This window comes from Cheilinus undulatus, linkage group 7 (assembly GCF_018320785.1).
Source record: "Cheilinus undulatus linkage group 7, ASM1832078v1, whole genome shotgun sequence".
NCBI lineage: Eukaryota > Metazoa > Chordata > Actinopteri > Labriformes > Labridae > Cheilinus > Cheilinus undulatus.
In genome coordinates this window covers 36,694,880-36,716,456 of record NC_054871.1, presented here as the reverse complement: position 1 = coordinate 36,716,456, position 21,577 = coordinate 36,694,880, and the positions used below count along the sequence as shown (strand labels likewise).

General features: G+C 37.1%; 2 protein-coding genes across 4 annotated transcripts in view; both read left to right on the top strand.

Moving 5' to 3' along the window:
• nfic (nuclear factor I/C) overlaps positions 1–5,043 on the top strand; it is a 44,042-nt gene extending 38,999 nt beyond the window's left edge. For 2 of the 3 annotated variants that reach the window (XM_041792150.1, XM_041792151.1), the window contains exons 13-14: positions 2,370–2,456; positions 2,795–5,043. In XM_041792150.1, the coding sequence (XP_041648084.1) occupies positions 2,370–2,456; positions 2,795–3,070 (363 nt within the window). In that variant the 3' untranslated portion in view covers positions 3,071–5,043. The remainder of the gene's footprint in view (positions 1–2,369; positions 2,457–2,794) is intronic. The other variant, XM_041792152.1, reaches the window with a different exon arrangement.
• Positions 5,044–8,500: 3,457 nt separating this feature from the next.
• sass6 (SAS-6 centriolar assembly protein) lies at positions 8,501–21,496 on the top strand. The gene is made up of 16 exons (XM_041791455.1): positions 8,501–8,924; positions 10,196–10,256; positions 10,703–10,782; positions 10,889–10,993; positions 11,251–11,419; positions 11,807–11,884; positions 12,153–12,272; positions 14,199–14,390; positions 15,292–15,486; positions 15,704–15,793; positions 16,299–16,478; positions 16,685–16,766; positions 19,345–19,454; positions 19,618–19,721; positions 20,005–20,093; positions 20,346–21,496. Exons 1-16 carry the CDS (start codon positions 8,863–8,865, stop codon positions 20,396–20,398), a joined length of 1,770 nt encoding a protein of 589 aa, XP_041647389.1. The 5' UTR covers positions 8,501–8,862; the 3' UTR covers positions 20,399–21,496.
• Positions 21,497–21,577: the final 81 nt, after the last annotated feature.

Here is a 21,577-nt window from a genome sequence, read left to right as displayed (position 1 = left end):
CATGTCAAAAACTGTACGATTCAAATGCATTTCTTTCTGTGCTCTGTGTAAATAAACTTGCTGGTCAGCAGAATGGAAACAAAAAAGAAATAACCAAATATGATTTTAACAAGCAGTGCCTGTGATTTTACTGCTAATTGTATTTTTTATACTGGGTTGGACTCTGCCCAGGGACTTGTGCTTAGTATCAGTGACATCAGCAGCCCGGGCTGAGCAGGACATGAGATGACAAGCCATATGACAACCCAAAGAGTAAAATAAAATTTAGAGTAATACTGACAATCTATTTGTCAAGGAAACTTAAAGTGAGGTGGAATCATGCTTCTTTGTTTTAGGTTGGATTACATTCAGGGATTAAAGCTGTGCCCTCATTTGGACTATTTTGTAGGTTGCATTTGAAACAGGATGACACAGTTTCCAGTTCAGCCAGTGGTAATACTGCTTTACAAAAGCTACAGCAATTTGAGAATAGTCTCCAAAGCCAGGGCATTAATGCAGTTGTAATGTGTATTTTCTTAGCAAGACTGAGGCAAAAACATTAGTCATCACATCTCAATAATTTTCATTGACACTACTGGAAAAGCACAGATGGAAAATATAAAATAAATAATGGCTGATTCCTATTTAGTTATTACAGGGCCATCCATTAATAAGCACTTTTGTGTGTTTCCACTACACATTAATGTTGTCTTAATTTAGAGAGAGAGCATACAATTGAAATTTCAATCTCTAATGTGAAATATACTAATGAATTCCCTTGATAAATGAACATTCAGATTTGAACTCTGTGTGCTTGGTAGCCAACACGACTTGTTTTTCACGACTGAAGGTTTAAAAAACACAACTTTTGTGGAAATATGCACTACAAAACTGTCAGTTTGTGTTCAAACCTGTTTTAATTTTTGGTGAGTATGTGTTTACTGAGATGTTGATAATTATTGATTTAGTTTTGGAGTAAAACTCCATCTGGATTTTCCTTTTTCTCATTGGTTCAAATAACGCCATGTCTGTGGACAATGCTAAAATTATTCCTGCTACGCTAGAATCATAACTGCTTTGTGGTTTAATTGATGGGTACTCTTAAGCGGAAATAACTACATCTAAAGTATTAGAAACTGTTGGTCACAGTTAGTCATATTCTCAGCTGAACACTAAGTGACTGTCAGATATTGACAAGGTTTTCTGAGAGGGCTCTTTTCATAAATGCACATTTTATCTCTTCTGTTGCCTGACAACTCCAACATGTTTTTTTGTTTTTATGATGTAACTTGAATTCTGTTTTTATGATCCTTGACACCAATTTCTGTTATCCTTACTCGCCACAGTCTGTAATCCTTTCTTAGTTGTTCAAATCAAGTTTTGTAGAGTTTTTCCTGTGACAGTGATGCCATATGTGTACTCAATGTGCTGCAGACAGCGAATGAGAGAATTTTAATGCAGTCTCATATTTTAAAGGGTTTTTTTCTAAAGATTTTTCAGATATTATTGTAAAGGACTGCTTGCTTGCTTCCAAATATATATCCCTTACATCAGAGAGAGCATAGGCATGATCAGCTTTTGACAGTTATTGCACGACTACAATCCACAAAGACCACAGTCCTTTTTACATTCAGTATTCATAAATATAATTCTGTTAGTAAATGAACTACAAGTCCCATGTGCAACATCGTATCATTGTTGCCCTAAAGAGAAATCAGTGCTATTCCTGTGGTAGTTCATAGTCTATTCAAGATATAGGATGCATCTTTCTTGTCTGACTATTTTTAAACACCTGTCAGAAATGTGTAATACTGCACAACTTGTCATCCAAGTATAAGAGCATAATCAGGGACGAAGAAGCAAGTTGTGTTTTTCTTGCTGGGTCATTGTTCACTGTGTAAAGGGCTGGTGCTCTGGATTGGATGTAGTTTTAAGCAGCTTAGCAAGAGCTTTAGGTACTTTTTCATGTGGATGTTTTTCCAATGGAAACAAACGTAGATAATCAACCTTTATTTGCATGATGTTAACTACCCAAGGGTTTCATTAACACAGGGGCAGAGAATGACAACAATATAGTCTCCTAGTTTGGTCCTCTTGTGGCCAGCTACACCGAAGTCTCAGTTTTTGGTTCTACATTGAACTTTCTGTTTGAATGTATTTGGGTTTAATGGCTGTCCAAACAATGTTTCTTACCTAATGTTATTCATCTGCTGTGGGGGATATTAACATCTTTGATAATACATCATTTTAATCATATTTAGCCATTGCTATCAGCAACTGCTGGTAAATTCATAACTGGAAATGAATATGTTTCCCTATGCAAAAATATACCATCAATAAACAACTTAAACTCAGCCAGCACCTTGTTTTTCTTTTCTTTTCACTTTTAGGACCGTGCATACTTGATAAGAATGAGGACTCCACAAAGACATTTTCCATGTATTTTACAACTTTCAGAAGTTAACATGGAAGCCAGTGTAAGTTTCACAAGATTTTGGGGGTAAACATGACGAGAATCTCTGTACAAGTACATGTGTTCAAAATAATAGTGTGTTTAAAGTGAGTATAGTCGGAATCCTCATAAAAGCTTTTATTTCCATAGATGCAAATGCATTGGGAACGCTGCACACTCTATTCCAAATCAAAACATGAAGAAAAATTGATCAAATGTGTCATTTCTTTACAGAAAAGGAAGAAAAGGGAATACGAGGGTGTTAAAAAAATAGCAGTGTCTTTCTTTACAAACCCTAATATACACTATAAACTGAATTTTTTTTAATATTTGCCTTTCCTGTGAATAACCACTGTTTTTTAGAACTGCTTCCCATCCGTGTTGCATGGAGTCGACCAACTTCTGGCATCTGTGAACAGGTATTCCAGCCTGGGGTGTTTGGACTACATCCCACAATTCCTCTTCATTTTTGGTTTTGCCTCAGAAACAGCATTTTTGATGTCACCCCACAAGTTTTCTATTAGTTTAAAGTCCAGGGATTGGGCTGGCCACTCCGTAACATTAATCTTGTTGATCAACATGACCTTTTCAGATAATTTGATGTATTCAAACTGTTCCATGATCCCTGGTATGCCATAAGTAGGCCTGATACCATAGTATGAGGAACATCCCCATGTCATGATGTTTGAGCCACCATACTTCACTGTCTTCACAGTGTACTGTGATTTGAATTCAGTGTTTGGGGGTCGTCTGCGGCCCCTAGACCCAAAAAGAACAACCTTGCTTTCATCAGTCCACAAAATGTTGCACCATTTCTCTTTGGGAAGTCAGTGTGGTCTTTGGAGAACTGTAAACTCGTCAGCACATTGTTTTTCCATAATAGGACTTTGGGGGGGCTTGTTTCCGATAGCTTTGCTTTACATAGGCATCTCTAATCGTGACAGTACTCACAGGTAACTTTAGACCATCTTTAATTATTGTCTGAGTCTTTGCCATTTTGTCTATTCTTCAATCCATCTGAATGGTAGCTTTCTGTTTTCTTCTGTGTCTTCCTGGTTTTGGTTGCCATTTTGAAAGCATTTGAGATTATTTTTGCTGAGCAACTGATCATTTTCTTCAGTTCCTTATATGTTTTCCCCTCTCTAATCAACTTTTCAAAGTAGGCTGTTCTTCTGAACAATGCCTGGAACGACACATTTTACTCCGGTTTCTAGAGAGAATATTCTATAACCAGCATTTACAACATTTGCGTCCTTTGTCCTTAAATGAGGGCCACCTGTTTGACCCCTGTTTGTTCACTGAATTAATGACCTCACTAAATGAACTCCACAGCTATTATTTTGAACACGCCCCTTTCAATTAATGAGTCAATCTCACAGAATCAGCAGCATGCATGCCACGACTGTTGGGTCTGTTGGTTTTCTATCACTCTGCTACACCTACTAGTAAATTATTTATCATGTAGAAATATAATTTCTATTAAGGACAGTGATTGATCTGGTTGGTGATGTTAGACTGCTATTATTTTGAATATAACTGTAACTGCAAGGAACATGTGCCTGTGTGTTTCACTGGCTTTTGCAAGACCTTGGAAGATAATGCCGGGTCTTAGACTGAGGAAAAAAAAGATGAGTAGCTTGCAGCATAATTGAAACCTTTTTCTTAAGAAAGAAATCTAAACGTTGTGATTTATCCATTAAACCTTTCTGAAAGAACAGTTGCTAGTTTGAGGTTTGAGATAGACAGTGACTGTCAGTAGAGGAACAAGATAAACAATGAGGGTGGCTAATCAGCTAAGTCAGGCACGGTGTTAACATGTTTCAGAGATAGGTACAGTGACAAATGCTTTTGGTTCCTGAAAAACACTGAGGAATGAAGACACCATGCATTTCTCTTCCCAAATGTCCTCTTTTATTACAAAAAACATAAACACCAAATATGCAAAACTTTCCCAAATGCATGAATATCTTTTTTTGAAATGCCCATTGTGTGAATTTCCATGTGCTACCCTATTAAAGTCCAATAGTATGGTTCGTCTCCCATTGCTCTCCTTTTCAGCTTTTATAACACTCTAAAATAAACATTACTATTCGTCAAAGTGCAACATCAGCATCAATACTGTAATGTAGGCAACATCACTTAGCACAATTAAATCAGACAAAAGTCAGTCATGAATTAGCATAAATTTACTACGCACTCGAAAACAGCAGACTCACCCTTTAAAATACTTGCTGCAATATAAGACCTCTTATCAAGACCATCTAACATACTGCATAAGGAATTCTTCCTAATGCAAAAGAAGAGTTAGGTTTGAATTCCACAAAGCTTAGGAATAGCACCTTTAATTTCAACAGACTACGTTTCATCAATGAACTCATACACCGATTCTGTAAACATTTTACACTTGTGATACATAACATTCATGTTAACAGTGTGCCCAAACCTCAGACGAATGTTAACATTTTATGCTTATTGTATGCTTGTCAATGTGCTGACAGCTATATACAGCTCTATTTTAATTATATTATATCATATAATATCATAATAAAATTAATAGGATTAATAATCAACATAAAATAGATGATTTTAACAAAATTATTCTAAACTGTCAGTCCCACATAGTTATTTAAGCACCATTGAGGATTACATGGCAGATATTTGTTTACAGCTCAACACCAATACACTGTGTTCCACATTATTATGCAAATACGATTCATATTCAACATTTGAATTTTAGTTTTTGAACACAAGTATTTAGTCGTGCTCCTCCTCCTCATTGCCCTTGGCTGGCCATGGTGTAAAAAGAAGAACCATGCCTTCTGGAGTAAAATCATTTTCATGCAACACAATGCACCATCCCATGCAGCAAAGAATCCCACTGAGGCGTTGGCTGCTATGGGCATAAAGGGAGGGGAAAAAATCATGGTGTTGTCACCATCATCCCCTGACCCTAACCCGATAAAGAACCTGTGGAGCATCCTTGGGTGGACAGCAGTTTACTTCATAACTTCAGCTCTTGGAGGCAACTTTGACATCCTCAAAGGAAATACAGTCAGAAGCTATACATGGACTTACAAGTTCAGTGGATGAGAGAGTTGTTAAGGTGATATCAAAGAAGGGTTGATATCCTGTGTTAAATTGGAACTTAATCTGTAAAGATGTTTTGGATTGAAATAGCTTTGATTTTAGAAAAGATACCTCCCAGCACCAAAAATTACAACAGATTTTTTTCAATCCTTTACAAACTATTGAGAATTATGAATTTCTGTTTTGCATAATAATTTGCTGCGTTTTAAGTAATTTTGCAACAAAAAAGTCATTGTCATCATTAGTAATTTTGTCAAATAAAAATCCAGATTACACTTTCATTGCTGTAGTTTGAAAAATCCTTTTGACTGCCAGTTATATAGACTATTTTAGTAACTTGTGTTAAACTTGTTCTTCACTATCTGGGTGTTTCTTTTGGCCAATATTGGAGTCTGCCTAGATCAATCTGTTAATAATCAGGTCCTCCCTGTTTTTATCACCTAAAAAATATTGCTGAACTGAGGCACATTGTCTCCACAGCTCAGATGAAGATGGTTATTCATGCATTCATTTCCTCTCGTTTGGATTATTGTAACTCACAATAAAACATCTCTAAGCCAGTCAGCTTGGTGCCCGTTCCCCTGGCACGCTAAGCTAGCAGCATAACTACAACACAACTTTAACAATGTTTTGGACAGTTTTTTTTTTGTTTGTTTGTTTTAATTGTATGACTTATGGTGACTTAAACTGAACAGTTAAATTCCTGCACACTGACGTTTTGTTCTTTTTATGTGTCCAGAATGACACTTAAACCTTCAACTAAGAACTGGTCCAAGTCAAACGCGGTCCTAACTATAGAACCTGTTTAAAAAAGTTTTTTAAAAAAGTTTAAGCCTACTCTTAGGGCTAGAAAGGGGGTTGTCCTTCCAGTTCCTGGGAAAAGGGTGACAAATAGAGAGAGAAAGTGGAGAGAAGCTGGGACAGGAATAATATGATCTCTTTTCTTAGGCAGCCATTGCACTTGCTGCAGAATTTCAGACAAGCTGAACAGACTTTACAGACTAACTTGGACAGCCTGAAGTAAGAACTTCAATAATCCAGCCGAGAGGTAAGAAATACTACATGGAGGAGTTTTCCTGCATCATTCTCAGACGTGTTGTTTCTGATTTTTGTATCATAATAAAGGTGATCATTTATTTGCATTTTGACATAATTCATGTCAATATACAGTCTATGTTTGCTGTGAAAATGAGCTGTTGCAATTCTCACTTTTCTCCTGCAGTTCCATTTAAGTCCACAAGATGGGGCTACAAGCAAATCTGTAACCCTAACTCCAAGGACTGTGGCCACTTTATAAAAGCAAAGCAATTTCAGGAGGTCGGGGATGAGCACAGGATCTCTTATGCAGAATCTCTAAAGAGAGAAAGAGAAAGGGCTGATGATACAATCACCCTTAGAAAAATGACAGCAGGTGGGCCCTTGGTGTCTCATTTGCCTCCATCCATCATAGCAAGGGATGAAGTTGTGATTTAAAAAAAAAGAATCCCTGATGGCATTCATTGTTGATGTGCTGTACGGAGCTCGAGAAAAGAAGATAGCCACGGGCTTAGAGAATGTTTGCCAATTATTTCTTGAAATGTTGATGATTATGGCTTACAGATAATGAAAACCCAAAATTCGGTGTCTCAGAAAATTAGAATATTACATAAGATCAATTAAAAAGGATATTTTAAACAGAAATGTCAGGTTTCTGAAAAGAATATTCATTTCTGTGCACTCAATACTTGGTTGGGCCTCCTTTTGCATGAATTACTGCATCATTGCTGCGTGGCATGGAGGTGATCAGCCTGTGGCACTGCTCAGGTGTGATGGAAGCCCAGGTTGCTTTGATAGCGGCCTTCAGGTCATCTACATTGTTGGGTCTGGTGTCTCATCTTCCTCTTGACAATATCCCATAGATTCTCTATGAGGTTCAGGTCAGGCCAGTTAGTTGGCCAATCAAGCACAGTAACACCAGGGTCATTGGAACCAGCAGACTTCAGAAAACACGGTGGACCAACACCAGCAGATGCCATGGCAGCCCAAATCATCACTGACTGTGGAAACTTCACACTGGACTTAAAGCAACTTGGATTTTGTGCCTCTCCACTCTTCCCCCAGACTCTGGGACCTTGATTTCCAAATGATCTGCAAAATGTACTTTCATCTGAAAAGAAGACTTTGGACCACTGAGCAACAGTCCAGTTCTTTTTCTCCATCCCAGGTAAGACGCTTCTGACGTTGTCTCTGGCTCAGGAATGGCTTGACATGAGGAATGCCACATTGGTAGCCCATGTCTAAGATTCGTCTGTACGTAGTGGCTCTTGATGCGCTGACTCCAGCCTCAGTCCACTCCTTGTTAAGCTCCCCTAAATTCTTGAATGGATTTTGCTTGACAGTCCTCTCAAGGCTGCGATTCTCCCTTATGCTGGTACACCTTTTCCTACCACACTTTTCCCTTCCACTCAACTCTATGAATATGCTTGGATACAGCACTCTGTGAACAATCAGCTTCTTTAGCAATGACCTTTTGTGGCTTACCCTCCTTGTGGAGGGTGTCAATGACTGTCTTCTGGACATCTGTCAAGTCTGCAGTCTTCCCCATGATTGTGTAGCCTACTGACCCAGACTGAGAGACCATTTAAAGGCTCAGGAAACCTTTGCAGTTAATTAGCTGATTAGGGTGTGACACCATGACTTTCCAATATTGAACTTTTTCACAATATTCAAATTTTCCGAGACACTGAATTTTGGATTTTCATTATCTGTGAGCCATAATCATCAACATTTCAAGAATCAAAGGCTTGAAATATTTCACTATATGTGTAATGTGTCTACATAATAAATGGGTCTCACTTTCTGAAATGAGTAACAAAAAATATTGAACTTTTTCATGATATTCTCAATTTTTGAGATGTACCTGTAGATATGGGGATGAAAGACAACAGATGTTTAGGGAGTTATCATATTTTGGGTTTTTCTTCCTTTTCTTTCAAATCTATGTTCTCTTCTGATGCGGACTTTCATCTAATTTGAAAAGCAATCATTCTATTTCTCCGGTCATCTGGATTATATCAGAAAATTTAAACTGGGTATTATTTATCTAACCTGTGGAGGGCAGCATTACACTGTGTGGTGTACAGCCTGCTGGAATTCCATTCGAAGAAGAAGAAGAAATTCATGTTCCGTTTCCAGGGCGACTCCGTTGGCGGGTGAAAAGCGCCAATTCAAAACTGACAGAGAGTAACGCTGAAAACCTGACGTGTCTGTTTGGATGAAGCAATAACTTTTATTATTCTATGCTTTAGCGGTCGTATGTGCTCTTATAACAATAGAGAGAGACCAATTATTGCGTGGACAACACCATGGAGGAACTCTACAGCAAAGTATTACAGGTTTTCGTGAGGTGCAGGGACACTGAGGAAAGGTAAGACCACTGACCAGGGGCCACCCAGTTCACAGAATTCAAGTGTACGACTTATAAAAATACTTATCGACTCAGATGTTTGTCGTCTTTTCAGAAATGATGAACCTGGAGCGCGGATTATGTTTTTTACTTTCACTGCTCCATTTGGCCGTGAAAAACACGATTCAAAACAAAGTAGGCTGATACCGGTATCCCTTTAGCTTGTATCAATATATGGTACAGTCCAGAATATGAGGACATTTTCCGTCCCAGCAGTAAAATTTTGAATTATCAGTGCAAGGAATAATAAAGCTTGCAGCTGTGCACATTTCATGTGAAAACGTAGTGATTGTTGTGGTGAAAGTGGTTGCAGGATATTATTTTAAATCGAATATCTCCCAAACCCCACTGAGAATGTTTTTTTCTTTTTGTTTTAACTGTTTTAAATTTAACAGCTGAAATTAGTTTTAACATCTACCTTTAGGACATGGTTGTTTTAATAAATGTTTCTATGGTTTTCAAAGCCATGCACATATTTTAAATAATAGTTATTGTGCGTCAAAGTTGTGTCCCACAATATGTGTGCAACCCTGCTACTGACTGCAAAATGACTTTACACCTTAAAACAATGTGCTAACTGCACATTATGTGCATGATGTATTGGGAAAAAAACATCTAAATAAATAATAAATAAAAACTGAAAAAAAGGCAAAAGAAATTTGTGAAGGTATCCAAAGATACTCAAACTCAAATCCAGGCAGAATCTTTTGATAATTCAATTTGAATGTGATTGACTTTGTTTAATGAAAGATGATTTATTAAAGATATTTAAAAATCCTTTTGTTTAAGGATTCAACAAAGGAAATATCCAAAAAATATTTCCTAGATGTCTGAGCTGGACCTAATGCATTATTTGATGATTTATGGCCTATAATTCATATATAAATATAAGACATTTGCAGAATAAGCAGTTGATTTTTTTTTTTTTTTTTTGGTGGCAAATTGTCCACCAATTCACCAAACATGAGCCATGGTTTGTTGGAGGTGGACAAAGTTCATGGAGCAAGTTCTTAAGAGCAGTCAGCTGTTCATGCATTTGCTTCAGACTTAAAATGACTTCAGATCATTGTTATTTCAATTATGCTGCTATTAAAACCCATTTTACAGTTTATATTGTGTAAAATATTAAAGGGAATACAAACTGGGTTAATTTAACAGGACTGTGCCTCAGTTGTCCTATTAAAACTGTGATCAGACTTTTACTTACATTTTATAACACTTTGTTTTCACAGGAAGGCAAATATCCGAGTCACAATTGAGCTTCAGCAGACATCAAGCCCAATACAAAAACGGGTAAGTAAGAGTGTAAGTAAACAACTTAGAAAATAACGTACCTTTTATTTGTCACCCTTTTCAGCACTTTAGAGCTGTGGTTCTCTCTTGAAAGTTAACAGATCCTCTTTATTATTTATTTTTCTAGAGTGGACCTTATACACTGTCGTAAAAATGGATAGTTTATAAATGGATCTTTTTTCAAGAACAAGTGTCGTTAGACGTATTGTTTTGGGATTTTGTCAATATAAACAATTAAAATTGACTTTTAATTTTTCCAAGTGGGTCTTAGGTTTTCTTTGACATGAGTGGGTGGGGGGTGAGAAATAAAGGTTGGGAACCACTTCTTTTATTTATATCCCCCTTTCACTCCATTTTACTTAAAGGTCTTGTAGATATTGTATTATTGTTGTTAAAGCCAGGGTGTGTTTCTGGGGACTTATGCTACTTTTGCCTTTTCTCATTAGGATCTTCTAGTGAAGCTAACAGATGATAAAGACCCATATTTTCTCTTCAACCTCTTCATATCAGAAGAAGATTTCCAAAGGTATGCACTGGTTGACTAATATTAGTTAACTTGTGAAGCATTTAAATATGGGATGTCATAAACAGGCATTCTTGAAATCTCACCACTGTTTATTTGTCTTCTTTAGTTTGAAAGTGCAACAGGGGCTTCTGATAGACTTTACATCCTTTCCACAGAAGTTTATTGACCTTCTTAATCTGTGCTACGCTGAGCAAGATTCAGAGAATCCAAGGTGGTTGTTTTTATTATCTTATGTAGCATTATCTGTTAGATATACAACATTTCAAGAATTTCTCTGTTTTTTGTTTAAAGTTTTGTTCTTGTGTAAAATTTCGTACATATATCAAAGCACTTTGTAAAACCCTTTCTAATGTGCTATACAAAGGTTAACATTATTATTAGTAGTAGTAGTATTGTTATTATTATTATTATACCCTGATAAAATCTGCATCAAATAATGAAACATAACAGTTAATTTTTTTCCCACAGATTTCTTTTGCACTTGTCTTGCCAGTCTCCAGTGCTTGAAGGCACCGCCAACTTCAGTGTTGTAGAAACAAATGCATTCAAGCATCTAAACCACTTGTTTTTGCGGCTTGTCCAAGGCTCCGACAAAGAGGTTAAAGACTATCTTGCAGTGTGTCTCTCCTCTCTGAAGGTTGGTTTACTGAACATAATTTATAGCTATAATTGTTTCTGGTCTTTTGAGAAGAGATTCTCCTTTATGGTTGGAGTGTATCTGATTATTAATGACTTGTTTCCCTTGTAAATCAAATCAATGTAAACAGATTTCATACTTGTACTGTTAGCTGTTTAGACTGCTTGTGCAGTGATTGTGTATTTCAGACAGTTGAACTGAAGCAGTGTAATGAATTGCCATGCCTAACATGTTTTAGGAAAATGTTGGCCATAGTGCTGCTTAGCTTATATAATTTTTTTGTTGAACTAATTTATAAATGTACCAGTTTTGTATTTGCCATAGCCAGTATAGCCAAAAATTTTTCTCTACAGCACCGTTTATAAAGATGTCAAATCTCTGTTTCAGGCTGAAAAGCAGGCCCTTGAAATGAAGCTTAAGAAGACTGAAGATGACCTGTCCCGGCAACTGAGTTATGCTCAACAGGTGTGTTTTATCTTTGGATATGTGTCAGTGCTTATCCATCCATGATTGATGGCGGTGAGATCCCCAGAATTATTTGGAAGCCTAATCCAAGATTTCAAGCCTTTTGCAAGGGGTTTCAGCAGGGATTTGATTAGGCAGTTTGAGCAGATGCAAAAATTAAACATACAATTGTTTAAAACTAAAAAGTACTGCATTTTCAGCAAAGTTTTGAGGTGGAAAATAAATATTAAAGCATTGTTAATCTTAATATATCTGTATTTTCTTAAAGACCCTGTCTGAGAAGACTAAAGAGTTGGACAAACTGCGTTCAGAGTGGATGAATCAGACCAGCTCTCTGTCCAGCCGTCATTCTCAGGAGCTGCAATCAGAAAGAGAAAAGGCTACAGAGGTAAGACTTCAGTTGGACTATGTTTTAATACAAAAGCCAGTATATTTTGTAAAATTACCTTTATTTCTTTTTTTGTAAAGAACTTTAAGGATGACGTAGCTGTATTGTTTCTCCACAGCAGACACAAACTCGTGTTTGTAATGTGTTATCCCTAATTGAGTGATTTCTTGGGGGCAGTTGTTTGTAACATACTAAGAACATTGATGAGAAGCAACAAGGTGGATTACACTGTTAGGGTGAATGGGTGTTTAAAGTCACTGTAAAATGAAATCTAAAATTTGTGTCTGAACACACTAGATTTGTTGGAATAAGGTTGCTTTAAACACGTAAAAACCCCCAAAACCCTAAAATCTATGTGTGACTGAATTTCACATGTAGACCTTAAGAGAGTTATTTTACTTCGTTCCTGGCTTGGTTTAATTTGGGCAGGGCACATATAACGACCTAACCTCCAATTTCCACATACAGCGACTGTGCCGAGATCTGCCGGCGAATCGTACTCCCACTCTAGTCTATTAGAGCATTTCCATAGCGGGCCCTCCAGACCGGCAACAGCACGTGCCTGGAGCGCCACTTCATTCTGCTTCATTTGAGATACGCTGCAGGTCTGTTTTCAGCGCCAGCTGCCACCAAACTGTGTCAATACCTGTCAATCAGAAAGCACCAAAAAGGAAATCACAATAGTAGAATATCCAGTTCTTTCAAAATATAACACTATGCATGGACTCCCGGTCGCAAATCATCACTATATCAATATTACATCTCATCCTGCAGCGAGAGCAAAGGGTCATCGAGAGGTCAGTGGGTCACAGAGCAACAACAGGGCAATTGATGAGGAAAAGTTAACTTTTGAGGACATTTAGCCAAAGAATTTAACAAAAAAAACACAGATCCTTCAAGCAAATTAACCTTTTAACTTCCTAATGTACTCACCCAATGGCGGAAGCAATATTATCATGGACTTACATGATAAATTAACCCCAAAAGGTAAAATAGTCCACTGTTGACATACTATTCCTGCGTGGACTCGCAGTTCTCCCTTGATCTCTGCATCGCAGCGCTCTAGACTCACTTCCAATGGGCGAGGTCGCTTGCCTTTGGTCAGAGCAAACCTGGCCTTCTAATTTGGAAATTGCAGGTAAGTTGTCACAGGTCGCCATGGGGAATTTCCCGCCCTCCTTACGCTACAGCAATATAAAATCACTGAGCAGTTAATCTCAATACAGCATGTTGTTAGCTGATGTCATTGTCTTTATTAAGAGTTAACAGCTAGCTACATGCTGTTTTCGTTCATTGTGAGGTAAATTTCTCAAATCTATAAGCCACAGTAACCTGCAGGCCATTAAAAGTATCATAACAGAAACATTTGTGCCAGAGAACTGTAAATATAATTCCCATTTCCTGTCTCTCTGTTCTGGTACAGAGCCAGGCAGCTGTGCTCTGACCAGAGTTCATCATAAGATCAGGGTACAGTCTAACTGCTGGAGTGCTTGTCTGTTTTTCACTTGAACCATATGCAGCAGGCACATGTTTCATTAAATGTATTTCTTCAAAATGACAGGCAAGAATTTGAATTTAAGACTTAAACTTGTTTAAGTATTTTTACACTGTGCAATTGCTACTTTTACTGAAGTGAAAAATCAGAGCATTTGTTCTGCTGGTTAATATGTATGCGAACTGTCAAAGGTGTAAAGGTTGTAAATGTAACATTTAAATAACCTGAACTTGCTAAATGCTCATTGAGAAGAGCTTGATCCTGTAGTCTCCCTGAACAAAAGGCCTTGCTGAATAGACTGGAGTGTGACTTTTGTTTGCTTTCTGTGTTTGTGTATGTAATGTCTCTTGATTTGTTTGTCAGATGAATATGATGCTGTTGGAAATTCTTAGTCTAATTGGTCTAATTGGTCAGTCTTCATTATCTTCTAGTTGCAGAGCCGGCTTCAGCAGCAGACAGAGCAGCTCCGTCAGGAGCTGGAGGGTGCTCACAAGAAAAGCACTCAGCAGCTGCACAACAAACTGACAGAGCTGGAAACGTCCTGCAGAGAGCTGACAGAGAAAAAATACAAGAATGAGTCTGTCATCAGAGACCTGAAGGTTAAACTAGTGGGTGCAGAAGAGGTAAATGAACAGGATTACTGTAGTTTTTATCCTAAAATGCCTGATTTATTTTCTGTCAGCAAGTCTAACACACCATCATTTGACCGCAGAGTAACTGTAAATCTAATATTTACTATCCTTTAAAAATAAATTCTTGTGCACTTTAGAAAATATTGGGCTCTCTGTGTTCAAAGACTCGACTTCAACTCTGTATGCCAGCAATTTGGTGATATGTAGATAGTTTCTAGCTTAGTTTAAGGCCATTTTGCTTAACTGGGGCGCCATGTTAGCAAAATTTCAGGGGGTGGTAAGCAAAGTTAGAGTGGGGTCAAGAGGGTCCTCTGAAAAATGGAAGAATGATGCCAGTTTCTACATTTTGAAACTATGTAACAAGAGTATAGGGTATTATTTTTCCATCAGTCCAAAAATTTTTAAGAAAACCCAAGTTAAATGATGTAAAATCCCTACTGCAGAACTAAATTTGTTTCCTGCTTTCATTTATAAGATCAGTTTCACAGTATTGATTACCAAAGTCAAACTGACTACATCTGACATAGCAGCCTGACGATTAAGAGTCAAAACAGCACCTGGTTTTTGGTTAAAACATCATGATGTCATTAGGCCTTCATACTGAAATGCCTTCCTCTGAACAGAAGCTTTACCTCTCATATTACATCACCGTCAAATCCACCCCTGATTGGCCTGAAATGGTTGAATAACAAAAAGAAAAAAGTTTTATAAACAACCTGCTGCATGTTAAAAATGAACTTAAACAGTGATAAGAAAATTAGATTAGATGCACTGACTTTTCATTGGTTGAAAACCCATTTTGAGTCCAGTTGTTTTATCCCCTTTAATAATTAGAATAAGTGTTATTGATGATTGCTTCTGTTGCTTGATTATTGCCCTCCTGTGTGTTTAGGAGTGCCAGCGTTCAAAGCAGCAGGTGTTGTCCCTCAGGAGAGAGAACGGCACTCTGGACACAGAGGTGCATGAGAAAGAGCGTTTAGTGAGCCAGTTGCAGATGAGAGTGGCTGTTCTGGAACAAGAGGTCAAAGACAAGGAGCAGCTTATGCGCCGCACAAAAGAGGTGCTTGATGCTACTCAGCAGCAGAAGGTAAGGTTTGCAGCTAACAATGTTTTTCTTTCAATCATCAGTTAAGCCATCATGGGGCAAAACAACTCTGGAAATTTTCTTCTTTTTGACTGGCAAACAACAATAATCATTTTACAATTAAAATACTTGTAAAATTCATTTCTACTTATTTTTTTTGCAGTTTCTCTGTCTGATTCTACTCTAAACTGTATTTTAATTGTTCTTTTTTGTTTTCTAGGAATCAATTGAGGAAAATACCGAAAGTAAAGACCTCCAAATAAAAAAACTAGAAGCCACTGTGAAATCCCTCTCTGAGGAGCTGATAAAGGTATATAAAGCTGCATGCATGCTGCCTATCTGCCAGTACACTTTAAACCCCAAACTAAACACATTTGGCCCATTAGATTTCCACCTCTGTTCACTCATTCATTTGTGGTGCCCTTTACCAAAAAAAGTGATGTGTAAATTTATAACAGATTTATAGCCCAAAGGGATGCACCTCACCCAAAACATCTTCTCTCATTTCCAAAGCCTTAAGCTGGATGCCGGTTTAGCTCAGTGGATAGAGCACGCACCCATATACAGAGACTGTAGTCCTCAATGCACTGGATGCTGGATCAGTTCCCCTCATCCCTCCCCATATTTCTTCTGTCTTTAGCTATCCTATCTAAATAAGGCAAAAAAAAGCCCAAAATGTAATCATATAATAAAATTTAGAAAACATTTAGCTATACTTTGAGATTTAAACCCCCCCCAAACCAACTCTAAGCCTTTGTCTTTAGTTAAATATTACAGTCCAGTTTCTGACCTGCTTTTATTCGATATCCTTTCAGGCTAACAGTATCATTAAGAAGCTTCAGGGTGAAGTTCGAGGCCTGGTTGGAAAACTAAAAGTCAAAAACACAGTGACTGTGTCACAGGAGAAGGTCCTCCAGGAAACATCAGAAAAACTTCAGCATGTTGAAAAAAGTCTACAAAATGCTCATCAGCAGCTCACAGCCAAGGATGACCAGGTACGTGTTGGATTATATAAACAGCAGATATTTTATACACCACATTTAACAGTCTTTAGGCCATACTGGATCATTTATAAAACGTAACATAGCAATGTATTTGTATACCTGAAGAGGACTGATGCAGCAGGCATGTTGAACGGTTTCTTGTAGAAGACATGTAGAACAGATTTGATATCAATTTGATAACAATTTTTATGTTGCAGGCTTCAAAACTGAAGGAGCAGTTGGAGACAACAGTGCAGAAGCTAAATGAAAGTAGAGAGGTGTTAAAAACCAACGAAAATGGTGAGGTTTGTCTCCCTTATTGCATGAGAACTGGACAGTCATGATATGAAGACCTGCTAGGGGTCCATGACGTTGCCATTTTTTGGAATTGATTAATAATGTATTTTCACAAATAAGCCAGACCTCTCCATTGATCAGTTTTTAAGATTCTTCACTTTACTTACACAAAGTCCATTTTGTATCTGATATCATTTTAATTTAATTTAGTTCAAAGTCTTGAATATGAAGGCTTCGCTCCCTCCTCCCTAATCGACAAACTTAAATCCATAAATATTTTACTAATGTTCTAGGACAACACATGCATTTTACTTTGTTAAAAAGTCCTTTCTGAAGAATTATTCGCATGAGACTCGTGTTACCTGTGGATCTCTGGATGTCAGTGGTGTGATGCATTTGTAGGGGATAAGCAAAGTTTGTAATGTACTCAGATTTACAGACATTTCTGAAGAAAAACACTTTGAATTTTTATTTCTTAAATCCATACAAAAATATGTAATGTTGTGCACATGGTGTTCTGCAGGTGACATTTCTTCCGTGTGTCCAATACATACTGTTAACCAAAGTTTCCATGGCACAATATGCACCTAAGTGTTTTTCCCCTCTCTCTATATATATTTTATGTATTTTAGAGCTGTAGCAAGCTGTCCATGACTAGTAAACTAGTAAAATATCTCTAACTCTCCCATTGTGCATCAAGGTCGTGTCGGTCACCTGTGTATATTTGCAGCTGATCAGACAGAGGAAGAAAGAGAAAGTCGAGTATCCCTCCCATTAATGTATAAGAAAGAAAGCTGTCTAATGTTCACCTGTTGCAGCCAAACCATTGAATGTTAAGTCAAACATTTATAAACATAAATTGTGTTATGCATGAAAAGTACGGCAAAATAGTACTGATGTGTAACATCAGGAAACCTGCAAAGAGAAACTGTTGGAAGCAAAACAGAAAATTTGTGTGTATGAAGAAAGCAGCGATGACAGCAGTGTTTTACATAATCAAGTAAAATAAAGCTATTTTTACACGTACAATGAAACCAACTAAAAAAAGAATCACTATTTCTAACCTATATGTTAAAACTTGAAGTTAAGTCACTGCCTCTATTATTTTTAGAGCAAACAAAGCCGCACAAAAAGCTGCTCCTACCGTAAATAAACATAATTACTACCCTTAATTACAGAGATGCCAATTCACACAGGATTAGAATTACCTGTGCACCTCTGTTTGTGCCAAAATATGGAAGGTATTTAGCCCTTGCATGTCCACAGAGCTCCACATCTATGGAACTCCCTTACCGAGGAACTGAGGCTAGCTAATTCCTTGCTCTCTTTTAAATCACTCCTTAAAACCTACTTTTACAGACAGGCTTTTTTATAGTAAATCTGTTTTAATGGTTTTACCCCCCTCTGTGTATCATGCTAATAGTTTTATTGTTTGATTATCGGTTTGGACTCTGTCGCTGATTTATTGTTTCCTGTTTGCTTACTTTTTGTCTGTATAACCTGACAGATATAATCTCATGCTGCTAAAACTGTGCTCCTGTGCTTCAGTGTTTTTAATGTTCTTTATTTAATTTTACCTTATGTTGTTTTTTTAATTGGTATGTGTGTTATTTGATTTAATGATGTAAAGCACTTTGTAGCAGTGTTTTGAAAGGTGCTATATAAATAAAATTATTATTATTATCATAAATTATATGAGGTCCCTGTGTAATACTAGTCCCATGCAAATACAGCATTAGTGTGTAAGCACCAAAGACCTGAAGTTGATTTTGTGTACTGTATTAAGACTGCAACAAACAAGTTTTGTGATCTCTCCGAGTCACGCTTTTGTTCACATAAGTTAGTTGTGTATTTCATGGTAGCAATACTAAAGCTTGATATGAGGAACTGCAGCCTTCCTACATCTGAAAAACATCTGTTTAAGTTTGCACACCTGTTACATCTTCATGCACAGCAGTGCATCAAAATCCCCTTTCGTGGTCCAGAACATTAGAACTTTATAATCCCTTCACTGTACTCTGATATAGAAGCTGTTCTGTACACCCCTAATACTGTACTATCAGGTGTGATTGTGATGAACACTTTGCAAAATTTACACTGTAGTTTTGGAAAGTCACAATAAAGGAAACCTCACACTCAAAGAAAATGGATTGGACTATATTTAGGCGAGTTCAAGGGAGAGAGACTAGGCAGCTCTGGCTGGAGAGATAGATGTGCGTGGGTAAATATTGAATCCCTGGCAAAGCAGGGAGGCATAGATATCAGTGCGTGTGACTAAGCTAGATCCGGTACAATTGTGGCAGGTTTGCACCTTGCAGGACAGTTTTTGCTATCAGAGAGTTAGTATCTGTCAGAAAAGTTGAAGTTTGCTGGAGGCGTTAGGTGCTTCAGTAAAAAGACAACCAAGGTACTAGATAGTTTCATCTATTTACTACTAAACTGTCAAAACAGTGGATTGTAGGACTTGAATAAAATCTAACACTGATCCACATTAAAATATCTATAATCTATTATTAGCGTGATTTTTATAGCATTTTCCTGTTTTGCCACTTTTAATCCCACTTTCTCAATTTCATTACAGTCATAAATTGGCTCAATAAGCAGCTAAATGAAAAGCAGCTGTCCAGAAAGCCACAGCCTCCTGAATCTCTTGAGAATCCTTCAGTTTTATCCACAACAACAGGACTAAAGGTATGAAATTTCCCTAAGCCATATTGACTATTTACCTACTTGCTACTCGTGCACTTTAATAACATCAGTTTGACAGGTTGAAGCTTGTACCTGCGTGAGTGGTGTATTTCGAAGAGTGTCCTACTGTTTCCACTCAGAATCATCCATTTATCTGTATATGCAGGCACAGTTTTATCCTCATTCAGGCAAAGCTGCTGTATTTCCTGTGGGGAGTCTTGATGTTACTCCTAATGAACAGAGAGCAGCGCAGACCGCCAACAGACAGACGTGAGTTCAGATCTTTCTCCCCTTTTTTGGTCTTTCTACATATTGTTAAAGTAAATATGACTTTTCATTTCATTCTTTTTATAATCTTTTTCCTCTAAAATTGAAGCTATGATTTAGACTTTTGTTTTACAATTTTTAATGTCATCTTTTTTAGAGCAAGGCCTCCTTGGCTAAGGAGAAATTTCAGTATAGAATAGCAACCTTAAACAATACATAGGAGAAAGGGACTTTTCCTACTGTGTTGCTAATTCTTTTACTTCTCCTTCTTTCCTCCTAATGCCAGTGGAGACTCTGCTGGTCTGGACTCAAAGTACTTTGAGAGACGAGATGATAGCATCCCAGTCTATGGATTGCCGTCTAATCTTCACAGAGGTAAAAATCACGCTTGTTTGTATCTTGCAGCTGTAGTGATCAAAGCTAGCTAAATGTTTAGTGAGTTGAGACAAAGAAAGATAAAGGAGCATAGTTCTTGACAGTGGTTAAAAAAAAAAATTCAAAAAACATTTAAAAAATTCTTTGTGATACACTTTGAAATCTGTTGAGTTGTGATTTCTGGTTGAACATTAGATGGAAGTGAAAAGTTCAAATAAATGCTCTTATACAATTTATTTTTTCTCTTTTCAGAGTTCCCTCAGCGAACAAAGCCAGCTATAGCTTCTGCGTACTTCTCAGCATGAGTACAGTGATATTGATTTCAGCTCCATGCAATTTGCCTAATAAACATGTTTTTAAAATTAAATTCTGACAATTATTAACACATTAATGTCAACCTTAATGTCTTCTTTGTGGGTTTTCACTGATCATGGTGATGTTTTGTATGTTATTTAATTAAAAATATTATTTTCTCAAAAAGTTTGTTTACCATCCTGAAGTGTTGTATTTCATTCTTGTAATTTTTAATAAAACACCTTTCTGTCCTTAGTGATTTTCAACATTATTTTAAGTTCAGGTCAATCAGAACTCCTGCTGGTGCTTTATGGGTGAGATAGTAATTTATTTCTAGTTGTTACAGTGCTTCCATGTTGTTTGATAAATCATGCAGAAAAAAACCCAGGAGATGTTTCAGTTTTAGATGTGTTATGAAAATAGTAAGTCAATGTAAAAATCTATAACGGCTATTTAATTTTGGTCCCAGTGAATGCAATTATACATCCTGACCAGAAACTGCTATGAACTGTCATTTTATGATTTAAATACAATTTAAGATGGGTTTTTTTTGTCAGTTTGATCTCATTTTAAAAAGTTTTATGTGAAATGGCCAGAGGTGGAAAAAAGTACACGACTGTTGTACTAAAGTAAAAGTACAGTTACTCCAGTTCAACATCAAAAACATCAACTCACCAGAAACATGACAAAAAATTAACCCCGGCAGGGATCCCCGTACAACAAGCAACATCTGAGCACAGCTAAACGCTCTGCCCAAGGGAATGATGGGAAACAGCTTACACATCCACCAGATTTGAATGGCGGTGGGCAAAGCTTGTATCCACCAAATCTTTACAAAGTTAAGCGAACACTATTGGATCATTACTGTCAAATAAAACCTACATTGAAGACCATTTCACTCAGAATGGAGTTAAAATTACACTCTGAAATATTTAACCCTGAGATGTCAACACTCCAGTTTGCCTATATATAAAAGGTGTTTTGTGATGTAATGTGGAATCATTCTCTCACTTTGTGCTACTGTTTAGTTAACATGGGTGGAAAAGTATCTGAGTATTGCACTTAAGTAAAAGTACAGTTACTTTGGTTAAAACTTACTTAAGTGGAAGTAGTGATCTCAAAAAAAATAAAAGTACCCAAAAAAAGGACTTAATTGCATTTTGCAGAATAAATGTAGTTATTTTCCACCC